The sequence below is a fragment of the Megalobrama amblycephala genome, unplaced genomic scaffold (assembly GCF_018812025.1).
Source record: "Megalobrama amblycephala isolate DHTTF-2021 unplaced genomic scaffold, ASM1881202v1 scaffold400, whole genome shotgun sequence".
Taxonomy (NCBI): Eukaryota; Metazoa; Chordata; class Actinopteri; order Cypriniformes; family Xenocyprididae; genus Megalobrama; species Megalobrama amblycephala.
The window spans coordinates 112542-139146 of NW_025953358.1; the positions used below are offsets into that span (position 1 = coordinate 112542).

Genomic DNA, 26605 nt, shown 5'->3' on the forward strand with positions numbered 1-26605 from the left:
TACTACCGATGCAGAGATGGGGGCAGAGCAGAGTCACCCAGGGAAAGACACGAGTTTACCATCAGGGAAAGACACGAGTTTACCATCAGGGAAACCGTTTCGTGGACAATACACATATAGGATTACCGAAGGGAAATCACAGCATATATGAATGGAGTGAATATGAATGAAGTGAGTAATGCCGGTTATATTTATACCTGTACGTCCGGGTGGGTGTGACTCAGCATGCAAATCTCACTAGCAAATCTGGAACGTGACATCGAACAAAATGATGTTACACAGCACATTAAATCACAACGGCACAATCGCGCAGCGCAGGCACAGAAAGGCATTAATAATAACGTGACTTACTCATGTTTCTTTTTATTTTATTAATAATTATAAATTATGTATATATTTATGTGTATTTAGCCTGCCTCTGCCATCAAGCAGATGCTTTTTTGCTACATATATTTAGCCAATGTAAAGAATATAATGCATCGCTTACAATATTATTTATTTTTGTTTCTAAGAAATGCCTTCTACTGTATGGACAGTGACATACAGTAATTGTTAGTTATGTATGTGTGTGTGCCTACCCATGAGAAGGAGCAGAAATGTGTATGTGTGTGTGTGTGTGTGTGTGTTCAAGGACACAAAGAACTGTAGTTCTACTCCTAGAACATAAAAGGAAATCAGCCATATTGTTTGAGTTTACTGGAGTTCAAGGACATGAAAAGGCAGACAGCTTACACCTGCAAGACCTTGAGAAGCATCTTGGAAACCTTGGGAAAGTTACAACTTGCGTCAATCAAGAAGATTAAAACCTAACGTAAGGTAAACAACAGAGTATAAAAGACTGAGTTGATTGCCTCTTTGGATTAGTGTTAATTTTGTCACCTATTTTTAATTTAGTCTTAGTCTTAGTCTTGTGCCAAATGTCCTTGTTAGTTTTAGTCATATTTAGTCATTCACATATCTTTTTTGTTAGTCAAGTTTTAGTCGACTAAACGTCTCGTCATTTTAGTCTAGTTTTAGTCAAAAGAAAACTCAAGGTATCTTAGTCTAGTCTTAGTCGACTAAAAGTCTTTTAATTTTAATTTTAGTCTAGTTTTAGTCAAAAAATTGTAGCCTTTTTTTTTTTTTTAAATAACACATTATTACTGAGATTATTACTGATAAACATTTAAGTAAAAAAAAGTGTTTCACATATCTCAAACATTGGTTAAATGTCATAATTACCTGACAAAATACACTTGTTGAAAGATTTTTGTTGAATGCAAATGTTAAATGTGTCTGGTTTTCAATTTCTGATTTAGGAGACACATTCACAAATGATTAACCTGTTCTGAAGAGTATTTTATTTTAACCAACACAATTCAAAAGCTAGCATGTCGTCGTCGCTCGTCACTCGTGTTCGCTTTGGGTGTTGTGTGTTCAGCAGTTTCGTGTTACAGCCACAGGCGTATGACCCCTCGTTTACACTGCACGCGTGTGCGGCTCGTTACAGCTGCGACGCGGCTACCAGAGCTGATACACGGCCACTCTAGTCAATGCTTGTGTTTACGCCAGCCGCGCCGCGGTGCGTTTGAGAAGCGTCCGAGAAGCGTCCCAGAAGCGGCTCGACACGCCGCTTCGCTAAAGATAGGCACCTCGCCTCCAAGACGCAAAGCTCAAATACAAAACAAAGTCAAAATAATCACCCTGTGTAAACTCCCGCTCATATTTTACATCACTAGAAACTGACGACAAGAGATTCGAAGTTGAAAAAACTTGAAATTTCTTTGTTTGAGTTGACATCGCGCAGAGGACGGAACAACACCTTGCCGGAGCCGTAACGAGCCGCACACGCATGCAGTGTAAACAACCCAGCTAGAAATTTTTTGTTCTAAAAATGTTCTGAGAACATTATCATGTATTGTTCTTATAATGTTTTTAGCGGGTAGTTTTATTTTAGTTCCCAGAATGTTCTTCTATAAGTTAGGATAACATTCTCTAAAAAACATTCTAAAAATGTTTAGCAATAACATTGTTAGAACATTATTCCCTAACGTTCTTATAATGTTTTCAGCGGGTAGTTTTATTTTAGTTCCCAGAATGTTCTTCTAAATGTTAGGATAACATTCTCTAAAAAACATTCTACAAATGTTTAGCAATAACATTCTTAGAACATTATTCCCTAACGTTCTTATAATGTTTTTAGCGGGTAGTTTTATTTTAGTTCCCAGAATGTTCTTCTAAATGTTAGGATAACATTCTCTAAAAAACATTCTACAAATGTTTAGCGATAACATTCTTAGAACATTATTCCCTAACGTTCTTATAATGTTTTTAGCGGGTAGTTTTATTTTAGTTCCCAGAATGTTCTTCTAAATGTTAGGATAACATTCTCTAAAAAACATTCTACAAATGTTTAGCGATAACATTCTTAGAACATTATTCCCTAACGTTCTTATAATGTTTTCAGCGGGTAGTTTTATTTTAGTTCCCAGAATGTTCTTCTAAATGTTAGGATAACATTCTCTAAAAAACATTCTACAAATGTTTAGCAATAACATTGTTAGAACATTATTCCCTAACGTTCTTATAATGTTTTCAGCGGGTAGTTTTATTTTAGTTCCCAGAATGTTCTTCTAAATGTTAGGATAACATTCTCTAAAAAACATTCTACAAATGTTTAGCGATAACATTGTTAGAACATTATTCCCTAACATTCTTATAATGTTTTTAGCGGGTAGTTTTATTTTAGTTCCCTGAATGTTCTCCTAAATGTTAGGATAACATTCTCTAAAACATTCTAAAACTGTTTAGTCATAACATTGTTAGAACATTATTTCCCAATGTTTTTATAAAGTTTGTAGTGGGAAATTTTATTTTTGTTCTTAGAATGTTCTTCTAAAAAGGTAAGATAACATTCTCTACAAAACACTCTAAAAAAGTTTTGCGATGACCTTCTAGAAATGTTTAGTCATAACATTGTTAGAACATTATCCCCTAACATTCTTATAGTTATTTAACAGGAAGTTTTATTTTTGTTCCCAGAATGTTCTCCTAAATATTCAAAAAAGAAAAAAGAAAGAAAGAAAAAGCTTAGCTATAACATTGTTAAAACATACAATTTTATTAATCTAAAAAATAAAACAAAATCTAACAGGTCTATAAATGGCATCCACATAAATTATTGGCTTTAGAAACAGTAAATGTCCAACATCACATGTTGAAGAACTCTAAAGTCCAGTGTGTAATCCTGCGTCTGACTGTTTGCTCTGAGTGCTCATCACTGTCTTTGCTTGACCTGGTCCTTGAAGAAAAATAATACAGTCGTCCGTATTAATGTTCTTCTTTTCTTGTCTTTTAGTTTTCCAGCTGCTCTGCCAGTTAGCAGCATTGAGCCGTCTATGTGTGTAGAGCGTCTGTGTGTAGAGTTTTTCCTCAGAGCCTATAACAGAGGAGCATACAACAGTGTAAACACAAAATACATATTACATTTTAAGATCGCAAACAATATTGATATTCAATAGATATAATACTTTAAGTATCTACTGTTTGCTATTTAAAACACATCTACTTAATCCATTATGTTAATAACACAACTACAAACTTTGATGTTGGCTTGAAAAGCATGAACCTCGAACCGAGACTCGAACTTGAGGTAACTTGTGCAGAGCTGCAGCAAAACGGTGCAAACAATTCTATTGCTACAACATAGCTAGTTTTCATCAGTTATTTTGTCTATGGATCGTTACATCTCTTACAGATTTCTGCTTTTCTTTTCATTTAGATACAGATAAAGTAGCACTGTATTTGAATGCATCAGCGAGAGCAACTGTGTGTGTGTGAATTAATCCTACCAGTGTAGCATCTCTTTGCTAATAGTGAAGTTGTAGGTTTTAGTTACTTTAAAAGCAGAAAGAAAAATATATGCCATAACTTTCATTTTCTACACTGTTTTGTTATTGTTAAGTTATAGGACAGCTGACAAGTTTCTGTGCTCCTGGAGGTTTCCGTTTGCAATCTGCACATTATATATGAGCTACAGTATGTGCGTATGGACGCTTGTTTCCACTATGGAATAAGAAAAAACATAAACTGCTGACATTTTCTCGCAATTGGGAGTTACAATGTCAATGTCATTGTGCAATGTTTTTTTTCCTCACAATTGCTTTTTTTTGGCTGACTTTTCTCAGAATTGTGAGATAAAAAGTTGCAACTGCAAGTTCTCAATACTGTGTCACTACCTGATGATCCACGACTGTTTGTGTGTTTTGTGATGGTTGTTCATGAGTCTCTTGTTTGTTCTGAGCAGTTAAACTGAGCTCTGTTCTTCAGAAAAATCCTCCAGCTCCTGCAGATTCTTCAGTTTTTCAGCATCTTCTGCATATTTGAACCCTTTCCAGCAGTGGCTGTATGATTTTGAGATTCATCTTTTCACACTGAAAACAACTAAGGTACTTAAACTCAACTATTAAAAAAGTTTCAAACATTCACTGATGCTCCAGAAGGAAAACCCGATGCATTAAGAGTCAGGGGTCTGGGAATATTGGGCAGTTTTAACTGTTAAGGAAAAACAAGGGACTCATGAACAATCATCACCAAAAAACATCCAGGTAACGACACAGTATTAAGAACCAAAGGTTCCCAAAATTTTGAACAGGGTTATTTTCATAAATTCAGCTATTTATTTTCTTGTGGACTATATGTAAACATCTTTTATGTAAAATATCTTACTCAGGACAGTACTAAATAAAAAACAACATGCAATTTGTATGATCGCTCTTATTCTGTTAAAATTATTCACATTTTCACAGATTCTGCAAAGGGTTGCCCAACTTAACACTGTATATGACAACTATTAAGTCTGATCAGTTACAAATGATAGCACTGAACTTCAGAACAGTCTTAAGGTCTGTGTTTGGTGCTTGAAAATGACACCAAGCTTTATTCACCCAAGCCATCCTAGGTGTATATGAAGTAAAATATCTAGCTTTGGCCAGACCACTAGATATTTTACTTCATAACTTGTTAAATATGGATATTTTTCTTACACAAATGCATCGCTTCACACTTCAGAAGGCCTTCATTAACCGCACGTTGTTTGTCATTAAAGTGCATATTGCAGGTTAAACATTTTTTTCGAGATGAATATATAACCTTGTACAAAAATACCATATAAAAGGGTACTGCAGGGTTTAAACATGTTTTGCAGGACATAAGGGCATGAATTTAGATAAAGTAGATAAAGTGATAAAGTAGTAGATAAAGTAGTAGTAGATAAAGTAGTAGTGATAAAGTAGTAGATAAAGTGACAGTCTCTGTAAAAAACGCTTTTTTTTCAGCGTCGCGTCATTTTACGTCACTCAAGGGAGTCGACCGCTGAGCTCTGTGTTGATTCAGTGCAGAGTAGGTTGATATTCAGTGACAGCAGTCATGAATTAGTGTGTTTTTTGTAGTTTTTGTATTCTATTTATCATCGTCATGGTAAATTATTGTGTTTGTGGAGGTTGCACAAACTCCAGCCTGTCAGGACATCGAGTCCAGAGGTTTAATAACAAGAAAAAGGATGCTGCTGTCTTCCGTGCCGGGGTGTGTTTTGTGCAGGTGAAGAGACGGGACTTCACTTCTGCATCTGCGTCGAAAAAACGTGTTCATTATAGACCGAAGGATTATCATCCTGGCGATATGATGGAGTTCAACATTGTAATACTACTGTAAATAATGATATTAAATGAATAAACTTACACACGCAATGCTTCTTCACCATTTTTACTTGAATCAATTTCAACACTGATGAATACAAATTATGTACACATACATACAGTCTCACACTCACACAAAACTTAAACAAAAAATTATGTGCTGGTAATGTAAATACTCCAATTTCATTCATGCCATGTATATACTGTAAACGTATATACATTCAAGTTCACACAACTACATAATCATGGCGTCATATACATCCTCACACTATCAGTGAATGGGCACGGAATAAACTCATAACACAGAATTAATGAATAAAGGATAACATTACATGAAACACATAAACTACGTTCGGCCGCCGGCGGGAGACATGATCACGGATCCGTCAGAGATGCAGCTTGATGAACACGTGAATTGTGCACCGTAAATCTTTATTATTATTATTATTATTTTATTATTTCATTTGCTAACTATCAAATCAGTCGTGATGAGAAACCGCTATATCACGTAACTTCAGTGTGGACGGATAGTAACGCGTGTGACATACGCCTGATCAAGGTTTATTAGATTCTGTTATTAGTAATCAATAACGTTACTCCTAGATGACCAATAGCTTTGCTATTGCCTGAATCATGATAATAATCTGTACAATATTGTGATCTGAGCACATATCGTTAGCTAAGCTAACATCGGTCGCTGCCCTGTTCTCCACTGCTTCTCCTCACACAACAGCTCAATTTGTCTATTTTGACCGTTATTTTGTCTAATCCTTGTCTGTCCCTGCTCTCATAAACACATAGCAGGCTAATTGTATGGCTGTGGTTTGTGATACAAGTATGAATAAAAATTTACAACTTCCTCAGCATCCGAACTGTCATTGCGATCCATTGTTTTCCTATTGTTTATATTGATCTCGCTCCCTTCAGTTACGTCACTTCCGATTTGGCATTTTTCAGATGCAGAAGTAAAATTCTCTCACAAAAAACGACTCCAGAAGCCTATGTAGCGTATTTATATGTGTTTTTTTCAAGAAAATCTATTTCATACATTATTTTTCTATACATTGAATCACTGATGCTCTAACCTGCAATATGCCCTTTAAGTGCTGCTGTTTTGTGCTGTAGAAGACGTGGATCAACTTGTCAGATGGCATTCTGGATTTTTGCGTTCGCGTACGGTGGCTCTGAATTGTCAAAACGTCTCTCAAAATGCATTCCACGGATGCGAAAAACGCAGAAAATCGAACCTGATCCGAATATTTTTTTGACGGAAGAAAGTTTCGGAGACAGTGTGCAAACGCAATTGACATAACGTGAGGTCGAATTTATTTTTTATTTTAAGTTTCACATGCAAATTTTGGACTCAGTGTGCAAAGGCCTTTAAGCTTGGGCTAATTTTCATTTGAAAGTGAACTAATCCTTTAAGGGTTAAAAAATTTTGTCTTGGAGGAAAACATAATAATATTATTATTATTAATAATAATAATAATGTTCAAATAGGTTAACAATATGTTGCATTTCTTAAACCAACATAATTTTGTTCTTGAAAATATTAGTAAATAATTACTACAAACATTTTATTAAGATTTACAACAAAACTTACAAAACCACTTACCCATATCTTCCCATTCACTTCTGCAGGTAAATTTTTGCCAGATTGTGTCCTTCACAATGGCTGTCTGTCAGCCCCAAAGTACCTAAAAAAATTAAAACATATCTTTCCCATTTCAACATATATTTATGAATTACTTTAATATTATTATTTAAGTTAAAAAGAAATAATCAGATTAACACTTTTAAGTAGCAAATGCACAGTATCCGTATTCATATAGAACACAATATCGCATAACGACGGATTAAAGTACCTTTGTTGTAAATGAAGACTTTTTGTTGCATCATCAGTGTCCATATTTAAGTAGGCCGTCTGGATTCTGAATGAAAACAAATCTAAGTTAGCTGTTATTCAAAAGCCGTATACACCCACAATTAATGTAATTGTCATGTCATTCTAAGAAGGATCTAACGGATTTTAGTGTATACGTAAAGGATAAACGAAAGATGTAAACTGAAAAAGACATTTAAAAACTTACATTCCAGTATTTATTGTTGAAGGCAGAGTTCCGTTGACCAGGAGACAGTTCTGTTGTTTCGGGCCACAAACTGTCCCAGCGGGTAAAACATCCTCCATCACAACTCTGTATCTGCCGCGACTCTGTTTGTGAACGAGTCCGTACTCGCTTTTTCCGTCAAAAAGACAATCAGACCAGGGACATTTTGCGCCAATTTCTTCAACTACCATTCGCGCTGTTCGTCAATTTCAAATGTCCCTACGTCACGAGAAAAGCACGCTGTGATTGGTGGATTTACGCGTCGATCTACCATGGCCCAATCAGCGCCTCTCGTCTCCTTTAAACACCCTGTAGATTGTCATATTTTAAAATAAGCACTTTTTAACGAGGCTGAGTTGAAAATGTTCTCTAACCTTGTAATCAAATATAAACTGTAGCTACATTTGTTTGTTGCAAATTTACAGAAAATGCCATTGAGATGTTAATATTGTTAATAAAGATATTAAAGGGATAATTCACCCAAAAATAAAAATGTCATTATTTACACACCCTCAAGTTGTTCCAAACCTGTATAAATGTATTTGTTCTGTTCAACACAAAAGAAGATATTCTGAAGAATGTGGGAAACTGAACAGTTCTGGGGCACCATTGACTTCCATAGTATTAGACCCAAAGCAACCTGGTTACAAACATTCCTCAAAATATCTTCTTTGTTCAACAGAAACTTGAGGGTAGGTAAATGATGACAGAATTTAATTTTTTTGGGTGAACTATCCCTTTAATATTGTTTGCCAACTGAAAACAAAGTTTCCCCATTTAGGCTACAGTTAATACAATCTTTTTAAAACAAATGACATTAATTATACATAAATTTCCCTTAGTAAAAAGTAAATTGAGTAAGACAGTGTAAAAGGTGCGAGTGTGGATTAGTAATCTGGCCCCCAGGTATCAAGGAGAAAAAATGTTGGCCCTCGTCAATATCAAAGTTGCCCATCCCTGCCCTATGGTAAACACGTTCACGCAACAGTTCAGCCAAATACGAGACTTTCCCTTCCCCCAGAATTAATCTCACTTTTGCAGTCAAGCCAGTGTTCAGCTAAAATAATGCATTTCATCTTTTGTTTCTTATTATATTTTGTATCTTATTATATTTTGTTTCTTTTGAGTTCAGCCCAATGCTGTTTCACACAATGGTGTTAAAACATGATGCCAGCCAGACCCAGAACCAAAACAGAAGTGCCAGATGTAATGATGATCTGGCCCAAACTTCATCACAATCTGGAATAATATCCACATTTTACAAATGTTGTTATGATAATGTTACGGAACATTGTGGCAATATTGTATATTCTCCATTACATAAACCAAGCTAACCATGTCTTGAACATTGGGGGGAAGTTTCTTTCTTTCTTTTTCTTTTTTCTTTTAATAAAGCGTAAAGAAACAAAACAGTGAAGGAAATTGTTGCTAATACAATGCTATATCAGTTATGTGCAATAATAATTGAAGACTTCAGATGCAAAAGCCTTTAAGTGCCATTTGAAATTTTCTTATAAAACAAGCATGTTTATCAAGCTTATTACACTTCAATGGCAATGAAAAGGACCTATTAATTGCCATTAAAGTGAAATTTACTGAACCTAAACATACAAGCTTGACAAAAATGCTAATTTAAGAAGAAAATTTCAGATGCCACTTGCACAGGCTTTTGCATCTGAACTCTTCAATTGTAGAAAAAAAAAAACATTAAATTGTGCAGAAATTAATTTCAATAGTACATTGAGAACTCAAGTTAATATACAATATAATGTTAGTTCTGAGATTGTTCAATTTAAGGAATGAATAATAGTGAATATTTATAAAAATGATTGGATCTTTGGTGAATGAATATAAACAAATGTTCAGCAACATCAGATAAGATGTTGGGACAACTACCAGACACCTCTTCCAGAGCAGAAAGGGGGACCTTCTGCACCCACCAAAACCAAGGAGAGGACATCTCATTGGACGATACATTGACTCTAACCACCAAACTCATTCCTAAAGTTTAGGCAAGGACTGCCATAAAAATTCCTTCAGGACCCCCTGGATAGAGCAGCCGTTACTGAAATAAAGAGAGGCCACAGAGATCTATCTAAATCCATTCATACCTATGTTTGGAGGCCTTAATTTGATCTAAACTGCATCACATCCACTCCATCTTCATGCAAAGCACAGTTTATGCTAATGGTTACTGACTGTTAAAACAACAGGTCTTGGGACAGACCTGTTCACAGATAAACAAATGCATGGATGATAATTTAACCATTTCATAGTGTGTTTGGTGTCTATCTGTTCCCTACGATGCCTTAAATAATTTGAAAGAGGTTTGGAAAAGAAATAATGCATGAGGTAAAATGTTAAAGACACTATTTTAACACTCTACTTTATGCTATGCAAATGAGTTCCACACTAGGGTGGGCAACACCGGGGCTGCTTCAGATAACAGTGGACAATCACACTCCAGGACCGGCAAGGCACCACATTTCAATCTCCTCCTCATCAGAAAGGGATAAATATGTCCCTCGGGAAGACACACCCTTGTTCTGCATTTCCAGCTCGACGGGGAAGGAGACATTAACAGACACTCCACATCCTGAGTTTCTGACCTGACAAGGAAAGAGACTACAAGACGGTTAACCCTCAGGGGTCTGAGGATTTTTGGGGCCCTGGAGAAGTTTTGACATGCCCTGACATTTGTGCTTTTTTCAGTTGTTCATAAACATATTAATGGAAAAAGTGTCATTACACTGTATTCAGCACAAACTAGGCTACAATAATATGTGAGGAACATGTATGTACATGTTTGTGTTTTTGAAGGAATAACGTTTATGCGTGGTTATTGAAAAAACAAAAAACTTAAGTCACTGAAATAAGGCCAAAAAAAGTATATTAAATCTGTGTTCATAAGACTTCTAGGTATTGGAGGTTGTAGACTAGAGTTTTTGCTTCAGAATGAAGTAAAAATTATCCTTCCTAATCCTTCATATAAAACAATAGAGAGATTTAAATTTTCTAAGACACTTTTGGTCAAGAAACACAGTATGCGAGGAGGCGGGAATCCTCATGTATAATGGGTGATTCTCACCTGTGAAGACAAAAGAATTGAATAATAATGACCTGAAATGACTTGCATATTAATGAGGCCTTTCAGTCAGGTAGGCTGTGAAAAAACCCTCTGTGATCATGCTAATAACAGGATTAAAGTCCACTCAGGACAAAAAAAAAACATGATTTTTGTGATCTCATGCATGCACGTATTATTGCACATGATATGAAGAAAATTTTGTATAGGCCTATGTTAATGTGTTAAATGTTTTTAAAAGAAGTCTCAAGTCTCTAACCAAATAATGGTTTTCTATTTTAATATACTTTCAAATATAATGTATTTCTGTGATGCAAAGCGTCTGAACATTCCTACCTCTAGGGCATTTCATATAGGCTACTATATTTGTTATATTATAGAGCCTAAATGTTGATGTGCAGTTGACAAACTATACATCATTAAAAAGATCTAAGACTCAAGCTTCACATTTTGACTCTTAAAATCTTATATTGACCATAATTTCTTAATATGCTTAAAAGCATACACATTTGGAGAAATATTGATGGATTCTCATATGTTTATATCAATTTTCTATACAGAGGAGAAATATTTATTATTCTATATTTATCGTCATCATTATGAGCGCTGGATGCTGTGTTTTTAATTCATTTGCAGCCGGAGGGCGCTCTGCCCCTTTTGTCCACAAATGCCTCAGTAAAAGAAGAGGAATATCATGTGACAATCAAGGAACTAACAGAGGCAAGAGATCGCTAAATATGGCTATTCAAAACACTTTTGAAGACAATAAATACACGATTGAGATGATTAATGCATGTATTGCCTCTGAATTTGCGTCTGAATAGCGCTCGCTCCGTGGGCGTGGCCGCATTAGCGGATAATGAGCTGAATCACGGACTTCTGACATGGCTCTCTTTTCATACAGATTACATAAACACAGAAGGTTTGTTTTCGATTTGACTTACATGATTTAAAACCTGACATCTTAACGTTTTTTTAGACATAAGTTTAATTTTTCTGTGATTAGTATTCACTAAGTTACAGTTCATTTTCTGAGAACTATCAGATTGGACTTCGTTCAGAGGGAGACGAGAGATCACGCATCATGTTAGTTTTCTTTATTTTACAAAGAGCACAACATTTTGTTTTTACTCTGAGTGTACACAAATGAAAGAAGATATTCCACAGATTAAAATGGTGTATAACTCTTAATTGTATGTGCAACATTGACGGAGTATTTTGAGTCTCTTTCACACTGATAAGAAAAAACCACGGTGGTATCGCCGGCGATACCTTCAGACCTCAGAGTGTTAAGGTGAAGCTTTCGCAAGCAAAACCTTTTACATTGCTTCCAGCTGCTCTCTAGCTGCAAAAAAGGCCCCAGCATTGAGGGACTTCATCTGAACCTTATGGCTCCTACAGCAACGCAGCCCATTCCGCAAAGAACCTCTGCATTGGCAGACATTGACTGTACCACACGGCTCCTCAGCGACACAGCCAGCCTGCAAGGGAACCTGTGAAGATTCATCTGACCCAGCTGCCCAGTCCATCCTAAAGGACCCTCTTGGCGCAACCGAAGTTCAGCATCCTCCAGCCCAGCGTGGCACGACTACTGGATCGCAACTCCGTGCCCTCCCACTGCACGCAACCTGCATCATCAGTGGAAGACGTCTCTGCTACCGGATTGATCACCCGACTGTGTGGAACTTAAATATAAACTTACCAAACATCTTTTCTAGAGACCTTGGCATTAGTTTATACACGCAGCATATGTTTTTCTAACCTGTTTAGATAACAGTTAACTTGAGGTCAGCTTGTACAAATAATAGGGATATTATTTGTTGAATGATAAATAAGCAATTATTTATCACCATTTTACCAGGGCCATTAGGTGGCTTCCATAAGAAGCATTCCCATACGATTCTCTTCCATCCTACATTGTCCAACAGCATTGCATTTATCCATTCTGTGTTCACTTCATTTATTTGTTTCTTTGATTTAATTCAATATTCTGCTTTGATTATTATTTTATCATTTAGAAGTGCATACTCATTATTTCATTATTAATCGTTGTGGTATTTACTCTTACATGTCTATTGTTAATAAATTTCATTGATTTTATTATAACTATGTCTTCCTTGTGTTGATGATCAAAGACTCTACTAGTTGACCGACTCCCTCCATTTTAAATCGGAATTATTGAACAGCTCTTTTGGAGTGTTCTTAAATTGTTAAGATATTATTCTTAACTGGTGCCCCATATTACAAAGGAGGGAGGGGTCATCTGATACACTCATAACCACACCTTAAGTGACACATGATCAAAAATCACTACGTCACCGGTGAATGGGGCAAAATTCACTACACAAGTAAAGTGTGTTAAAGCACTTTACAATGGCGCCCATGAGCTTTACAGAGCTCTAATCTGCTGTTTTCACAGCAAGCCGTTTTTGTTTTGGTTGGTTTGTGATTTGGGCCGGTTCCTCTCTGTGTGTGTGTTGACTGTAGGCGATCAGTGTGTACTTCAGTCACACCGCAGTTGATCCTCTGTGTGCTTCAGCACAACATAAAGAGCTATCTTTTCCCTTCTAAAATAGTTTCACAGACGGACACTGCTTATTTTTCAAGATGTCATTCTGTCTGTGCATTATTGGATGCAGTCATTCCCTGTTCCCTGCTGACTGTCACAATCGCTGCATCACATGCCTTGGCATTCAGCATGCTTTTGTGGATAGTTCATATTTGCATTGTGTGAATATGACTATCTCAGTGTTGAGGTCTAGATTCTCGTTCCTTGGTTCTCAGGGGGCGGGAGCCCCCTCCCCTATGCCCTATTCTGCTGTTTTTTTCTAGTTCACGCCAGGAAGTGCAGTGTGTAGGCATGGTGACCTGAGGATTACTTTTAGGGCTTGCCCGCCTAGAACTTCTCCGTGGGCCCCTAAACCCCACACAGCAGCCAGTGGTGCTGCTGGAGGATCACACTGGTCTCTCTGTGGAGTGACCAGTTGTTTCCTTCGGTGCACCTGTTGATGAACAGATGTCGATCACGGCATAGGAAGGTGAGCCAGAGTCCTCTGGAGAGGAAGACTCGGCTGCGTTGCCTCCCTCTGGGACCCAGTCTGATCCAGAGCTGACAGCTATGCCTGCCCGGGCCGACAGTCAGGCTTGAGTGGAACCCTCCACCGTGACCTGAGACCTCTTGGCAGGACGATTGGTTTCTCGGGGCGACTTGCGCTGGTCCTCAGCATCCCGCCCTGATACCTTTCTTTCCGGAGGTGCATAAGGTGGTGACTAGATCATGGAAGATGCCTTATGGCGTCCGAACCCGGTCTGGTTCCTCCTCTGCCTTCACCACCTTGGATGGCGGGGCGGCTAAGGGGTACGTAGTTGAGCGCACTGTCGCAATGCAATTGTGTCCGACAGTCGCCGGCTGGAGGGGTGAACCGTGTCTCCCATCCCAGGCCTATAAATTCTCATTTAACCTGACGGAGAAAGCTTACAGAACCTGTGGACAGGCAGCCTCTGCCCTGCATGCCATGGCGCTGCTTCAGGTCTATCAAGCCAAGACGCTCATGGAAATGCCCCAGGATAGTCTTGATAAACAGCTTCTGGGGGAGCTGAGCACCGCCACCAACCTCGCTCTCCAGGTGACTAAGGTGATGACACTTTTAGTTGGTCAAGCAAAGGCCACTTTTGAAACTGGCAGACATGAAGGAGACCGATAAATATCAGTTCCTGGAGTCCCCCGTATCACAGGTCGGCCTATTCGCTGATGTCTGCTTCTGCATGGTCGAGTGCTGCTGGGTAAAGCTCTTGACTGTGCAGAAGCAGACAGAGGCTATTAAGCACATCCTGCCCTGCAGTAACTCCGCCTGCTCATCACCGAGGGCACCTGTATGCACTGTCCTCCGCCCCTGTTAAGACTGCAAAGCAGCAGCCTCCACCCGGCAGACAGCAGGATGCGGTGCGCCGCCCGCAGCCGAGCCAGGTGGACCTGAGATGGGCGACCTGAAGGAGAGGAATACAGCCCACAACCTCACAAAAAGAGCTGTTAACTCAAGAATGTACTGGTCCGTTCTGACAGCACTGCAACTGTTGCATAAATCAACCACCCGGACGGTCTATGCTCCCGTCGCATGTCACAACTTGCCCGCGATTTTCTCTTTTGGAGACAGAAGTATCTGAGGTTGTATTGTACCATTCACATCCCAGGTGCGCTCAACAGTGCAGCCGACGAGCTCTCACAGCAGCCTCCACTTCCAGGAGAATGAAGATTCCATCCCCAGGTGGTCAAACTGATTTGGCAGTGGTTTAGACTGCTCAGATAGATCTGTTTGCCCCCCGGACACAGCCCATTGCCAGTTGTTTTACTCCCTGACCAAGGGCACTCTTGGCACGGATGCACTGGCTCACAGCTAGCCCCGGGGTCTATGCAAGTTTGCATTTCCCCCAGTGAGCCTACTCACACAGCTTCTGTGCAAGGTCAGGGAGGACGAGGAGTCTTTAAGAAAGACCCTTAAGAAAGTACTCCTAGTTGCATTGACCTCCATCAAGAGGGTAGAGGACACGTATTTTCTGTTGACGAATCGTGCCTGTTGTGTCAACCTTGATTTATTGCAATGTTGAGGTGTTCAGTTTTATTTTAATTTTAGAAAATAAACATTTCTCATGAATCAAATCAATTGTTTATTTTTACTGGCATTTCTCTCAGGTGTCGAGGACTAGTCTTTGAGCCTACATTTAACATGAGTAAAATACAGATGAAAAAAAAATTAAGATCAAAAAACAGATGCTCAAGATTTTTACTCAAGTTGTATTGGAATATCCCTTTTAACTTGTAATGGGAGTCATTTTTGCTGTCAGGTATATGTACTTTTACTCAAGTGTGGTTTTCAGATACTCTTTACACCTCTGCTCTTTCCACAGTGACGACTTCTAAAAGAGTTCTCTTTCGAGTGAATCCTCATATGGCACTTAAGGTCACCTGTAAATCTGAAACTTTTTTCACACTGATCACATGTAAATAGCTTCTCTCCAGTGTGAATATTCATGTGTTTCCTAAGGCCTTGTTCCTGTGTGAAGCCATTCCCGCACAGAGTGCAGGTGTAAGGCTTTTCTCCAGTGTGAGTTCTCATGTGGACTTTAAGGTTTCCTTTCTGTGTGAAACTCTGTCCACACTGTTCACAGGTGAATGAACTCTCTCCAGTGTGAATTCTCATGTGGACTATAAGATTTCCTTTTGCAATGAAACTGTGTCCACACTCTTGACAGGTGTAAGGCTTTTCTCTAGTGTGAGTTCTCATGTGGTTTATAAGACTTCCTTTTACAGTGAAACTCTTTCCACACTCTTGACAGGTGTGAGGCTTTTCTCTAGTGTGAATTCGCATGTGGATTTTAAGGCTTCCTTTTTGACTGAAACTCTTTCCACATTGTTTGCAGGTGTGAGGCTTTTCTCCAGTGTGAATTCTCATGTGAATTTTAAGGCTTACATTTTGACTGAAGCTCTTTCCACATTGTTTGCAGGTGTGAGGCTTTTCTCCAGTGTGAATTCTCATGTGGGCTCTAAGGTTTCCTTTTACAGTAAAACTCTTTCCACATTGTTTGCAGGTGTAAGGCTTTTCTCCAGTGTGAACTCTCATGTGGACTTTAAGGTGTCCTTCACATGTGAAACTCTTTCCACACTGTTGGCAAGTGAAGGGGCTCTCTCTAGTGTGAACTCTCAAGTGGACTTGAAGGTTTCTATGTTGGTCAAAACTCTTTCCACACTGTTGGCAGGTGAAATAACTTTTAGTTCTTGTCTTTTGAGCTCTTTTTTGTAAGGAAGACTTTTTAGCCTGTGTCAATCTTTCTCCAATCATGAAATCATGATGTTTATCGTAATGTTCTTTCTCCTCTTTCCTTTCATTAAGTTCATGACTCGCCTCTTTCAGTGCCATCAGGTCTAGGACAAAACCAGAAATAAAACAATTTAGACATTTAAAGCATCAATCAAAACCAACAACATCTATGATCATTATATACAGCTATGGAAAAAATTAAGAGACCACTTAACATTGATTTCTGAACTTGGAGTGGTCTCTTAATTTTTTCCATAGCTGTATATATATATATATATATATATATATATATATATATATATATATATATATATATATAAATTATTAGGGCTGTGAATCTTTGGGTATACAACGATTCAATTTGATTCACGATTCATAGTTGTTTGATTCGATTCAAGAACAATTTTTGCAAATTCAGAACGATTCGAGACGAGACGATTCACATTAAAATTTGATGTGATTAGATTAATTCGATTCGATTCTGCATTTTAATATGCATTCATAGGGTTATTGAAATGCTTCCCTCGATGCGTCTTAGTCAGGGTGCAAATTACACAGCGGCCTTCAGGAGGTCAGAGAGTAAGGGCAAAAACAAACAAACAAAAAACCTTTTGTCCATTGTTAATGTTAGTTCATAATGATGATACATAACTTTATTTTAATAGCCTATAAAAATTGGCATTTGTGGAAATTTACATAAGCCAAAACTTTAAAAGGGCTTTAAAAGTATTGTTAGGCTTAGTTCATGTTAACTATAGTGAAGGATAGTGTTAATGGCTACACAACCTTATTAAAGTGTTCCAGGTACATTAAATATACTAATGCTTACATGGAGAGACTATCAAGCACTTTCCCAACTAATCCTAAATTAACTTTTCTTCACAGAATAGTAAGAAAAGCCCTCTTTATACGGAACATTTTCCATATGGTGATTCTGAAAGAAAACGCACTGGGTTTCTACTGTTGCTATAAACACGCATCTGATTGATAAACCGTGCACTCTTATTTCAGTGTTGCTAACGTTGAAGTTATTTCAGCAGTTTCCTTCGCACATTCAGTTTATCGACATTAAGTTCATAATTTCATTTATCATTCATTGAACTGTGCGTATGCATGAAGACACTTACATCATGTGTTTGCTCCATCCATGCAATAAATGCGTGCCTTGAAACTGCTCAGGTAATGTCAATGACCCATTTCTGACGTTTCCACGCAATAAAAGCGTTTTATTTCAATAGTAGTGACAGAGCAATGACTTGGCAGCTTTATCAATGGCTTGAGCAGTTTGACTCAGGACTATTGCTGTCTTAATAGAGACCTGTCATATGTTCATGTGAACAGCAGTGGCCGTCCTGAGGAGAGCTCAAACGTGGGCTACGGACAGAGCGCATTGAGAGGCGGCAAAGAGTGCAGCCGCGAGCATCTGTGAAGGAGAGCTGTGAGGGAAGGCGCAAAATGACGGCGCACAATGTCTCCATCAATCCGCACATGTAGTAATTTAATGTTTAAATATTTTAAAGCACTGAATTGCTATAGATTCGCGATTAATCTGATTCTTTGCATTTTACATCGATTACTGACCGAAATAAACGATTCAAAAAAACATGTTTCAAGATCGATGCATATGCATGTTGTAATCGATGCATCGAGAAAACGAGTGAATTGTTCGTTATACCCCTAATTATATATATATATATATATATATATATATATATATATATATATATATATATATATATATATATATATATATATACATATACATACATACATTTATACTATTACCCATGACAGACTGTTACAGTGTCTCTTGTAACTGGTATTGAGCTGTTACTTTGTGTTAAATCCTGTAGAACAGTCATTAACAAAAAGCCACGTGTGTCAGTGTCTGGGTTTTACACTGGATAAATTAATAAAGCAGAGTAGTGATGCATAACCTGGCAAGTATCTTAAAGGTCCCGTCTTCGTGACCATGTTTCAAACTTTAGTTGTGTGTAATGTTGTTGTTAGAGTATAAATAAAATCTGTAAAATTTTAAAGCTCAAAGTTCAATGCCAAGCGAGATATTTTATTTAACAGAAGTCGCCTACATGAACGGCCAGTTTGGACTAATCCCTCTACTTCCTTCTTTAATGACGTCACTAAAACAGTTTTTTGACTAACCTCCGCCCACAGGAATACACAAGAGTTGCGTTTGTAGATGGTTTGTCGCCATGTCGTCGAAACGCTGTTATTTTCATCCCGCAGTCCAATCACCAGGTCTGATTCCGGCTCAAATTGAAGGGTAAAATTAAAGACATGTTTACAATAACATGAGCGCATGCATCTCCACGTTATGGTAAGAGGCGTGATTTTCCGACACGGTGCGCTCAGAGTGTCATCACAACACAGGAACCGCTGGCCAATAACTCGTTACGTATTTCTGAAGGAGGGACTTCATAGAACAAGGAAGTCATCAGCCCGTTTTTATGACAGTGGAAACAGCGGTTCAGATAAGTAAATTATGTGAAAAATACTGTGTTTTTTTACACGCGAAACATAACACATTTATATTGCACACTATAAACACAATCAAAGCTTCAAAAAACCACGAAAAACGGGACCTTTAATTCACCAAGTTGCAACACAGACTCCCTTGCTAAAACACACATGGAAAAAGCTGAATGGATAAAAACAACTTGAATAAGCCCATTAATGGCATGATTGAGTCATGCTCCTAACAAACTATTTCCTCTTTCCATATTGTGAATAATAAATGTGTAACATGTTAATTTGCTTGTTACACAATGAATCCTAACTTATTGTAATAATTATTTGACGTAGCCTACTTTAACACTCAGAATTATTCCTTAGCATCCTCACGTAGCCTACTAAACTGCATTTTCAAATTGTTTGCGTGTTGGAGGTAGCCTACACTATTACGTTGTGTGCAGAGTGATGTTAAGCTAGCTGGTGAGAGAAAATGGCACTATCAAAGAGTCTAAAGTGGAAAGTTGTCAGCGAAAATAGGGCATACAAAGAAGAATGGAAAGACAACTATGCATTCATCCTACCTAGTTTTGTGAATGCAAAGCCGGTTGTGCCTTATCTGCAATGAAGTTGTCGCTGTTTTCAAAGAATATCGACACCGGTGTAAAATCTAGTACTGCCACTGTGTGTTGACATTGTGAAACTGCATGATTTGTAAATTATGCATGGCGGGCCACATATAATATATTTTAAAAGACAAGGGCCGTTTGAAATTCATCCGCGGGCCACATTTGGCCACCCCTGCCCTATACCCTGTCCAATCCTATGGATCAGGGATGGGCAGCTTTGGTTCTGGAATAAAGTTTCATCCCTAATCAAATACACCTACCTGAGAACGCTGGCGCAGGATATGGATATGTTTCTGGACTACTTTCACTCAATAAGATGTGGATGACCTACCTGCTATTTTTCGGGGTCCTGCTGTCACACTGATCGACTGAACTGTAGATGTCAGCTGACTCTAAACTCTCTCTCTGCTTTTACTCTCACTACTTCTGCTGTCCATAAGTGATCTAATTGTGAAGTCTAATTCTACATCCTGCCGGTTTGATCTGACACCTACTGTTTTACTTAAGATGTGTGTTCCTGAGGTTGAACCTTTCATAACAAATATGATAAACTGTAGTTTAGCATCTGCCATTGTTCCAGCAGAATTAAAACTGGCTGCAGTGACCCCCATTCTTAAAATACAGGCCTTGACCATCTAAACTTGAATAATTACAGGCCAATCTCAAATTTACCATTCTTAAGTAAAGTTCTTGAAAAAGTTGTGGCTTCACAATTAAGATCTTACTTAAACGCTAATGGCCTTTTTGAATCTTTTCAGTCAGGATTTTGCTCTTCACATAGCACTGAAACTGCTCTTTTTCGTGTGGTTAATGACATTCTTCTGTCTATGGATTCTGGGTTAATAAACATCCTGATTCTTCTCGATCTAAGCTCTGCATTTGACACAGTCTGCCATGAAATCTCTCGCCTTTCTGATATTGGTATCACTGGTTCATCTCTTTCCTGGCTCATTTCCTACATCAGCAACAGAAAATATTATATCACCATACAAGGGTATAAATCTGCCATTGCTCCAGTCTCACAGGGTGTTCCTCAAGGTTCAGTTCTGGGTCCACTTCTGTTTATCATTTATATTTCTCCACTTGGTGACACCATACGCATGCATGGACTTCAATTTCATTGATATGCTGATGACATTCAAATCTATCTTACCACCAGCTCTGATAGGCAATCCCTGCCTGGCTCACTTACTGCATGCATTAGGGATATCAAGCATTGGCTGTCCTTGAATCGTCTTAAAAAAAAACAATAACAAAACTGAAATATAGCTGCAAGCAGCAATTACGGGGCCAAGCACAAAAGTGGCACAACAAGCCAGCCAGCACGGCCGTGAGCATGAGACCAACTGCAACAGTGAGCAATTAAAGACCTATTAAGATCATTTTAGGCAAAAGAGCTGAAAAATGACCAAAAAAGAGGATTTACTGGTTCACTTTCGACCAATAGGTGGCGCTGTCACTAAATTAATGTGGTATGGCCTGAGTGAGGTGACAATAACACTTGCAAAGTTTTGTGTCAATCTGTCAAAGCATTGCAGAGATACAGCTTCAAGAGTCGGTTTTGCATCATGCCTCAAATTCGTAGCTCCGGTGTATGAAAACAGTTTGACGTTATCGACTTGAAATCCATAACTTTTTGTCGGAATGGTCTGAAGATGATAAGGTTCGAGTTTGGTGAAAATCGCAGCAACGGTCTAGGAGGAGTTTGAAAAAGTAGGTTTTCATATCTCTGTTCTCAGCATGACCCAAGGAATCTACTGAGACCAGTTTCATTACAATCGGCTAATATAGTAAAAAGTTAACATTTTTGTAAATTTTGTTATAACTTTTGACCTCAAGGTGGCGCTGGTCCGAAACCACTCAGGCTCCTTCAGGGCATTGTCCTGATGACCCATACAGAGTTTCGTATCGATATGCTAATTTGTTCATAAAATACAGCGTTTTAGCACAAAATTCAAAATGGCTGACGGCCAAAATGGCCGATATGGGAAAATTGGATATCATTCGACTCGACATGATGCCCCGAATTCATGATTTTTGGTCAAACCCATCAGAAGTTATAAGAAAAAATGGCAATGTTTCATATCTCCACTCCAGTAGGTGGTGCTGCGGCGAAACACTGCATGATGCCTCAGGTCATGCTTGTGATGACATGTACAAAGTTTGGTCTGAATACGATAAAGTGCTGCGGAGATACAACTTCAAGAGTTGTTTTTGCATCCTGCCTCAAATTTTTTGCTCCGGTATGTGGTTGTTAAGTCTGACGTCACGCGGCAGCGCTTCCGGGTCCAAACACCCTATCTCATACCACAAGAAAACAACAAATGGTGCTAATATACACACGTAATACTACAAAAAATATATAATTTTAACCTTTATCTCCATACCGATATTCCAGATGGCCAGACAATGATTAATCTTTTATAAATCGTTAAAATATTAATAACTGTGACGCTGTAAGCACGGAGACTGTTGTGTAGACTGTAAGTATTTAAAATGTTTAACTTTTTAAAATGATTGATGTTTAATTTGAATAAATAGCACTCATAAACGGCCGTCGATGGCATTTTCTAGTGAAACGAGTCGAGGGCTAGGACCCGGAAACGGCGTTCCTTACATCACGACTTAACAAGCAGATACAAAAACGGTTTGACATGTCGACTTAATATCCATAACTTTTTGTCGGTATGGTCTGAAGATGATACGGTTCAATTTTGGTGAAAATCGGAGCAACGGTCTATGAGGAGTTCAAAAAGTAAGTTTTTAAAGAAAAATAATATGGCGGACAGGCAGTTCAGCTGACTATGGCAAATTTGATATTTGTGTTCTCGGCATGACCCAAGGAATCAACTGAGACCAGTTTTATTACAATCGGTTAATATAGTCAAAAGTTATTAGCATTTTTGTAAATTTTGTTATAACTTGACCACAAGGTGGCGCTGTGCCAAAACTTTTTGAGTATTGTCAGGGCATGGTGCCAAAGACCCATACTTCCGTAACGATACACTAATGCGCTCGTAAAATACAGCATTTTAAAACATAATTCATAATGACCAACGGACAAAATGGCCGATAATGGAAAATTGGATATCATTCGACTTGACATGATGCCCCGAATCTAACGAGACCAAATTTATGATTTTTGGACAAATCCATCAGAAGTTATAAGCAAAAATAGCCATTTTTCATATCTCCGCACCAGTAGGTGGCGCTGCGCCGAAACACTGAATTGTGCCTCAGGTCATGCTTGTGATGACATGTACCAAGTTTGGTCTGAATACAATAAAGCGTTGCGGAGATACAGCCTTGCGTCTATTTTCGCAAGCACTACGTACAATTCGTTTGCGTGTTTTTCGAAAACGGTTTGAGGAATCGACTTGAATTCCATAACTTTTTGTCTGCATGGTCTGAAGATGATCTGGATACATTTTCGTGAAAATCGGAGTAACGGCCTAGGAGGAGTTAAAAAAAAGTATGTTTTTCAGAAAATTCAAAATGGCGGAAAAATTTTCATGACGGAAAATGACGTCATAGGGTGCAATAGGGTGCGATTCGTCTTGAGTCAAGGAATCATTTTGTTTCTAGCCCTTACAGTTCAAAAATTATTAACATAAACATGAGTGCAACTTTGGACAGCTGGTGGCGCTAGAGGGATTGAATTAGAGACTCCAAATTTGCTATGGACACAGTTCAGACTGTCCTCTAACTGTGTGCCAAATTTCACAACTTTTTACCATACGGTTCTATGGGCTGCCATAGACTCAAGAGCGGAAGAAGAAGAAGAAGAAAATAAAAATAAAAAGAACAGATACAATAGGTGCCTCCGCACCTTCGGTGCTTGGCCCCTAATAATAATGAAACAAAACCACATTAAAGTGTTATTAAAAAGATTGCATAAAGGTAGTTTAAAATGTTTGTTTTGTTTTGATACTTTTATTAAAAGCAGAGGCTGTAGTATTTTTCTTGACATATTTCATGTTCAGCTATTCATACAAAATCTTCATCACTGGCTGGCAACTTTGGAAAAAAAAATTAATGCTTATGAGAAGTGGCATCCTAGTTTTCCTTATCTGCTGTGTACTTTGTGATCAACAAAAACAGAAAAATTAATACTTTTGATGGCATTGATGAACCTGTAGTGGTTTCTGCGCTGGGAAAGAAACGCAAGACATCGAAATGTAATCATTTATGTGAGGAGATTAAGAAGATGAGGCACTCGAGTCAGGAGGAACAACAATGCCTGCTGTCGCGGTCCACATTAATGTAAAAATTCACAAAAATGAACAGTTTTTAAAAGCCGTTTTTAATACCAATGTACTCAGAAAATGTGTTTATTTTAACTGTGCGGTGACGCCAGATACTCTTTAATCTGTAATGACAAATAATTAATTTATAACATTAACAATATGACTCGTTGAATTCATTTTAGGAGCGACGACTGAATGTATTTTTAGTAAAATGCCTGTATATAAGATTACTATTGATAAAGTTCAGGCGCTGTCATTTATGTGAATCAACTTATTGATTGATTAATTAATTGCATTAAAAAAAAAAAAAAAAAAAAAACACGTCATGGATTTATTGCATTTTGGGGGAAAAAATAATCAGTTTTTATAATAAACCTTTCAAAATGTAGATTTGAATTTTTAGTGTTTTTATAACCAAAAGATGCTATGTGAAAGTTTGAAACAGAAAATGGTGGTTTTCACCTTGCCACTTTCTTGGTAAAGAAAACACCTTTTTACTCAAATTAATCAAAATGGAGTTATTGCGTTTTGGAACCAAACTCTTCATTTAGTAGTGAGGAAATTTCACGAATGGACTTATTGCACAGGTGGCAACCTATCACGGTACCACACTTGAATTCACTGAGCACCTGAGAGCGACCCATTCTTTCACAAATGTCTGCAGAAGCAGTCTGCATGCCTAGGTGCTTGATTTTATACACCTGTGGCCATGAACGTGATTGGAAGACCTGAATTCAATGATTTGGAAGAGTGTCCCAATACTTTTGGCAATATAGTGCGTCAAGCTTGGTAAAAATATTTCATTAAATATGTTTACATGGACAAAAATATTCCAATATTAACACGATTAAGACAATACTCCGATTAAGAAACTACCAATGTAAACAGCTATTTTTGATAACCTTAATCCAATTAAAGACATACTCGAAGTAAACACAAATCGAATAAAGACAGGTGGAGTATTCCTACTTTAGTCGCATTATTGGAGTGCATTATAAACATGTACACACATAATCACACTATTAACGTCATGTGGGAGTTTTCGCTGCACTTTGCTAAAGGACACATAATACAGACAGCAGTGGTCAACTGTTTGATGGCAAACCAGAGAGCAAGCTTCAAAAAGCCACAAATCAAATTCCTCTCACCTCATCTCTCATCTAGTACCTCCGAGTTTGTCGCGGTGGCATGAATGAAATGTTGCCAAATTAAAGTGCGTATGAGGCCTGTTGCTGGAGAATTTGTATCCACCATTGTCTATTTACAGAGCCCCACACATGAGAGGGAAAATAAATAGTAATCTAAATCGTGCGAACGATTTACTAATTCATTCCCTCCATTTACTAAATTGTGCGCATGGTTTACTAATTTGTTCCCTCAATTTATAAATCATGCACATGATCAAGTGAACGAATTAGTAAATCATGCACACAATTTTTTTATTTTTTCTTGCATTCATATGCGGGGCTCTGTATCCATTTTCGTAAAATTAAAAATGAAACACCCAAAACTGTGTATAGTACCATAACGAAGATGAACTGTGCGGTGATATGTGAAATTCTGTAGAGGACGTCGGGCCATGGGGACGCCATTAATCGATCTATGTTCTATAACATGTAAAACGGGAACATGAAAGGAATATTCTAAAAGCAACTCATGTAAACACCTTAATCATAATATTGTCTTTTTCAGAATAAGGTCAATAATTGTATTCACCTGAAAGAAGAATGTCATATACACCTAAGGCGGCTTGATGATGAGTTAATCATGGGATAATTTTCATTTTTGGGTGAACTATTACTTTAATGTTCAATTACTATGTTCAAGTATGTTAAAATGATAGTAGTACAGCACTTTTGAGCATGAACAGAAAAACCTCTTTACTTTTCCATTGTTCTCTATTCAGAAGTAGATGTTGGGTTTAATGTTGCACAAAATATTCTCTATATCTGTAGAGCTGGACATTTTAATAATGATCAAATAACTGAGTTCAGCTGTGAGAATAAAACCAACCTGTTTGTTCCTCAGTATCTTCATGTTTCACTCTGAATGTTTCTTCAATCTTCATGTCTTCAGTCTCATCTTTAATAATTATCTTCATATCTTCACTTTCCTCTTTAATAAACTCAATCTTCATGTCTTCAGTCTCATCTTTAATAAACTCAATCTTCATGTCTTCAGTCTCCTCCTCTTTAATAAACGGCATCTTTAAGAAGAGAATTAAGTTAATGGTTTAGACAAAAACACTGAAAACTAACACTATAATAAACACTTTATATGTAAGCATTTATGATCTACACTTGATATTTAATTAAATAATTAACGTTACACTAATGAAAACATGATCAGTTAGTTTGTTAGTGTTTGTTGTTCTCGTTCATGTTCACTGTTTGAGCAGCACATGTCGTGATTCACTGAATCATTTCTAGTGTTTGATTCAATTGACTCAGAGTTGAAAAGTTCAGTTTCTCCATCATTACTCCCAGAGACTGAACTCGTGTTCTCGATAAACTGATTTATGATATAAAGAGAGAGAAATGAGACGCAAGTTTACTGTTTCTCATCAGTGGATGAGC

The 26605-nt window shown here is 37.7% G+C and overlaps 1 protein-coding gene and 1 long non-coding RNA gene across 2 annotated transcripts; both read right to left on the bottom strand.

The window, feature by feature from the left end:
• Positions 1-3060: 3060 nt before the first annotated feature.
• On the bottom strand, positions 3061-7823 carry LOC125261346. Its single transcript, XR_007183270.1, has 4 exons — positions 7766-7823; positions 7541-7606; positions 7291-7372; positions 3061-3418 (listed from the first exon to the last, which is right to left on the bottom strand). It is a non-coding gene; the product is annotated as an uncharacterized LOC125261346 (long non-coding RNA).
• Positions 7824-12670: 4847 nt separating this feature from the next.
• LOC125261348 (gastrula zinc finger protein XlCGF8.2DB-like) lies at positions 12671-26130 on the bottom strand. Its single transcript, XM_048179923.1, has 2 exons — positions 26043-26130; positions 12671-16788 (listed from the first exon to the last, which is right to left on the bottom strand). The coding sequence occupies exons 1-2, from the start codon at positions 26128-26130 to the stop codon at positions 15740-15742; spliced, it is 1137 nt and encodes a 378-aa protein (XP_048035880.1). The 3' UTR covers positions 12671-15739.
• Positions 26131-26605: the final 475 nt, after the last annotated feature.

Excerpts from the sequence above, each read along its gene's own strand:
- LOC125261348 (XM_048179923.1), bottom strand. The coding sequence starts at position 26,130 with ATGAAGATAATTATTAAAGATGAGACTGAAGACATGAAGATTGAAGAA. Across the intron at positions 16,789-26,042 it reads AGATACTGAGGAACAAACAG|ACCTGATGGCACTGAAAGAG; the intron begins GTTGGTTTTATT and ends GTTTTGTCCTAG.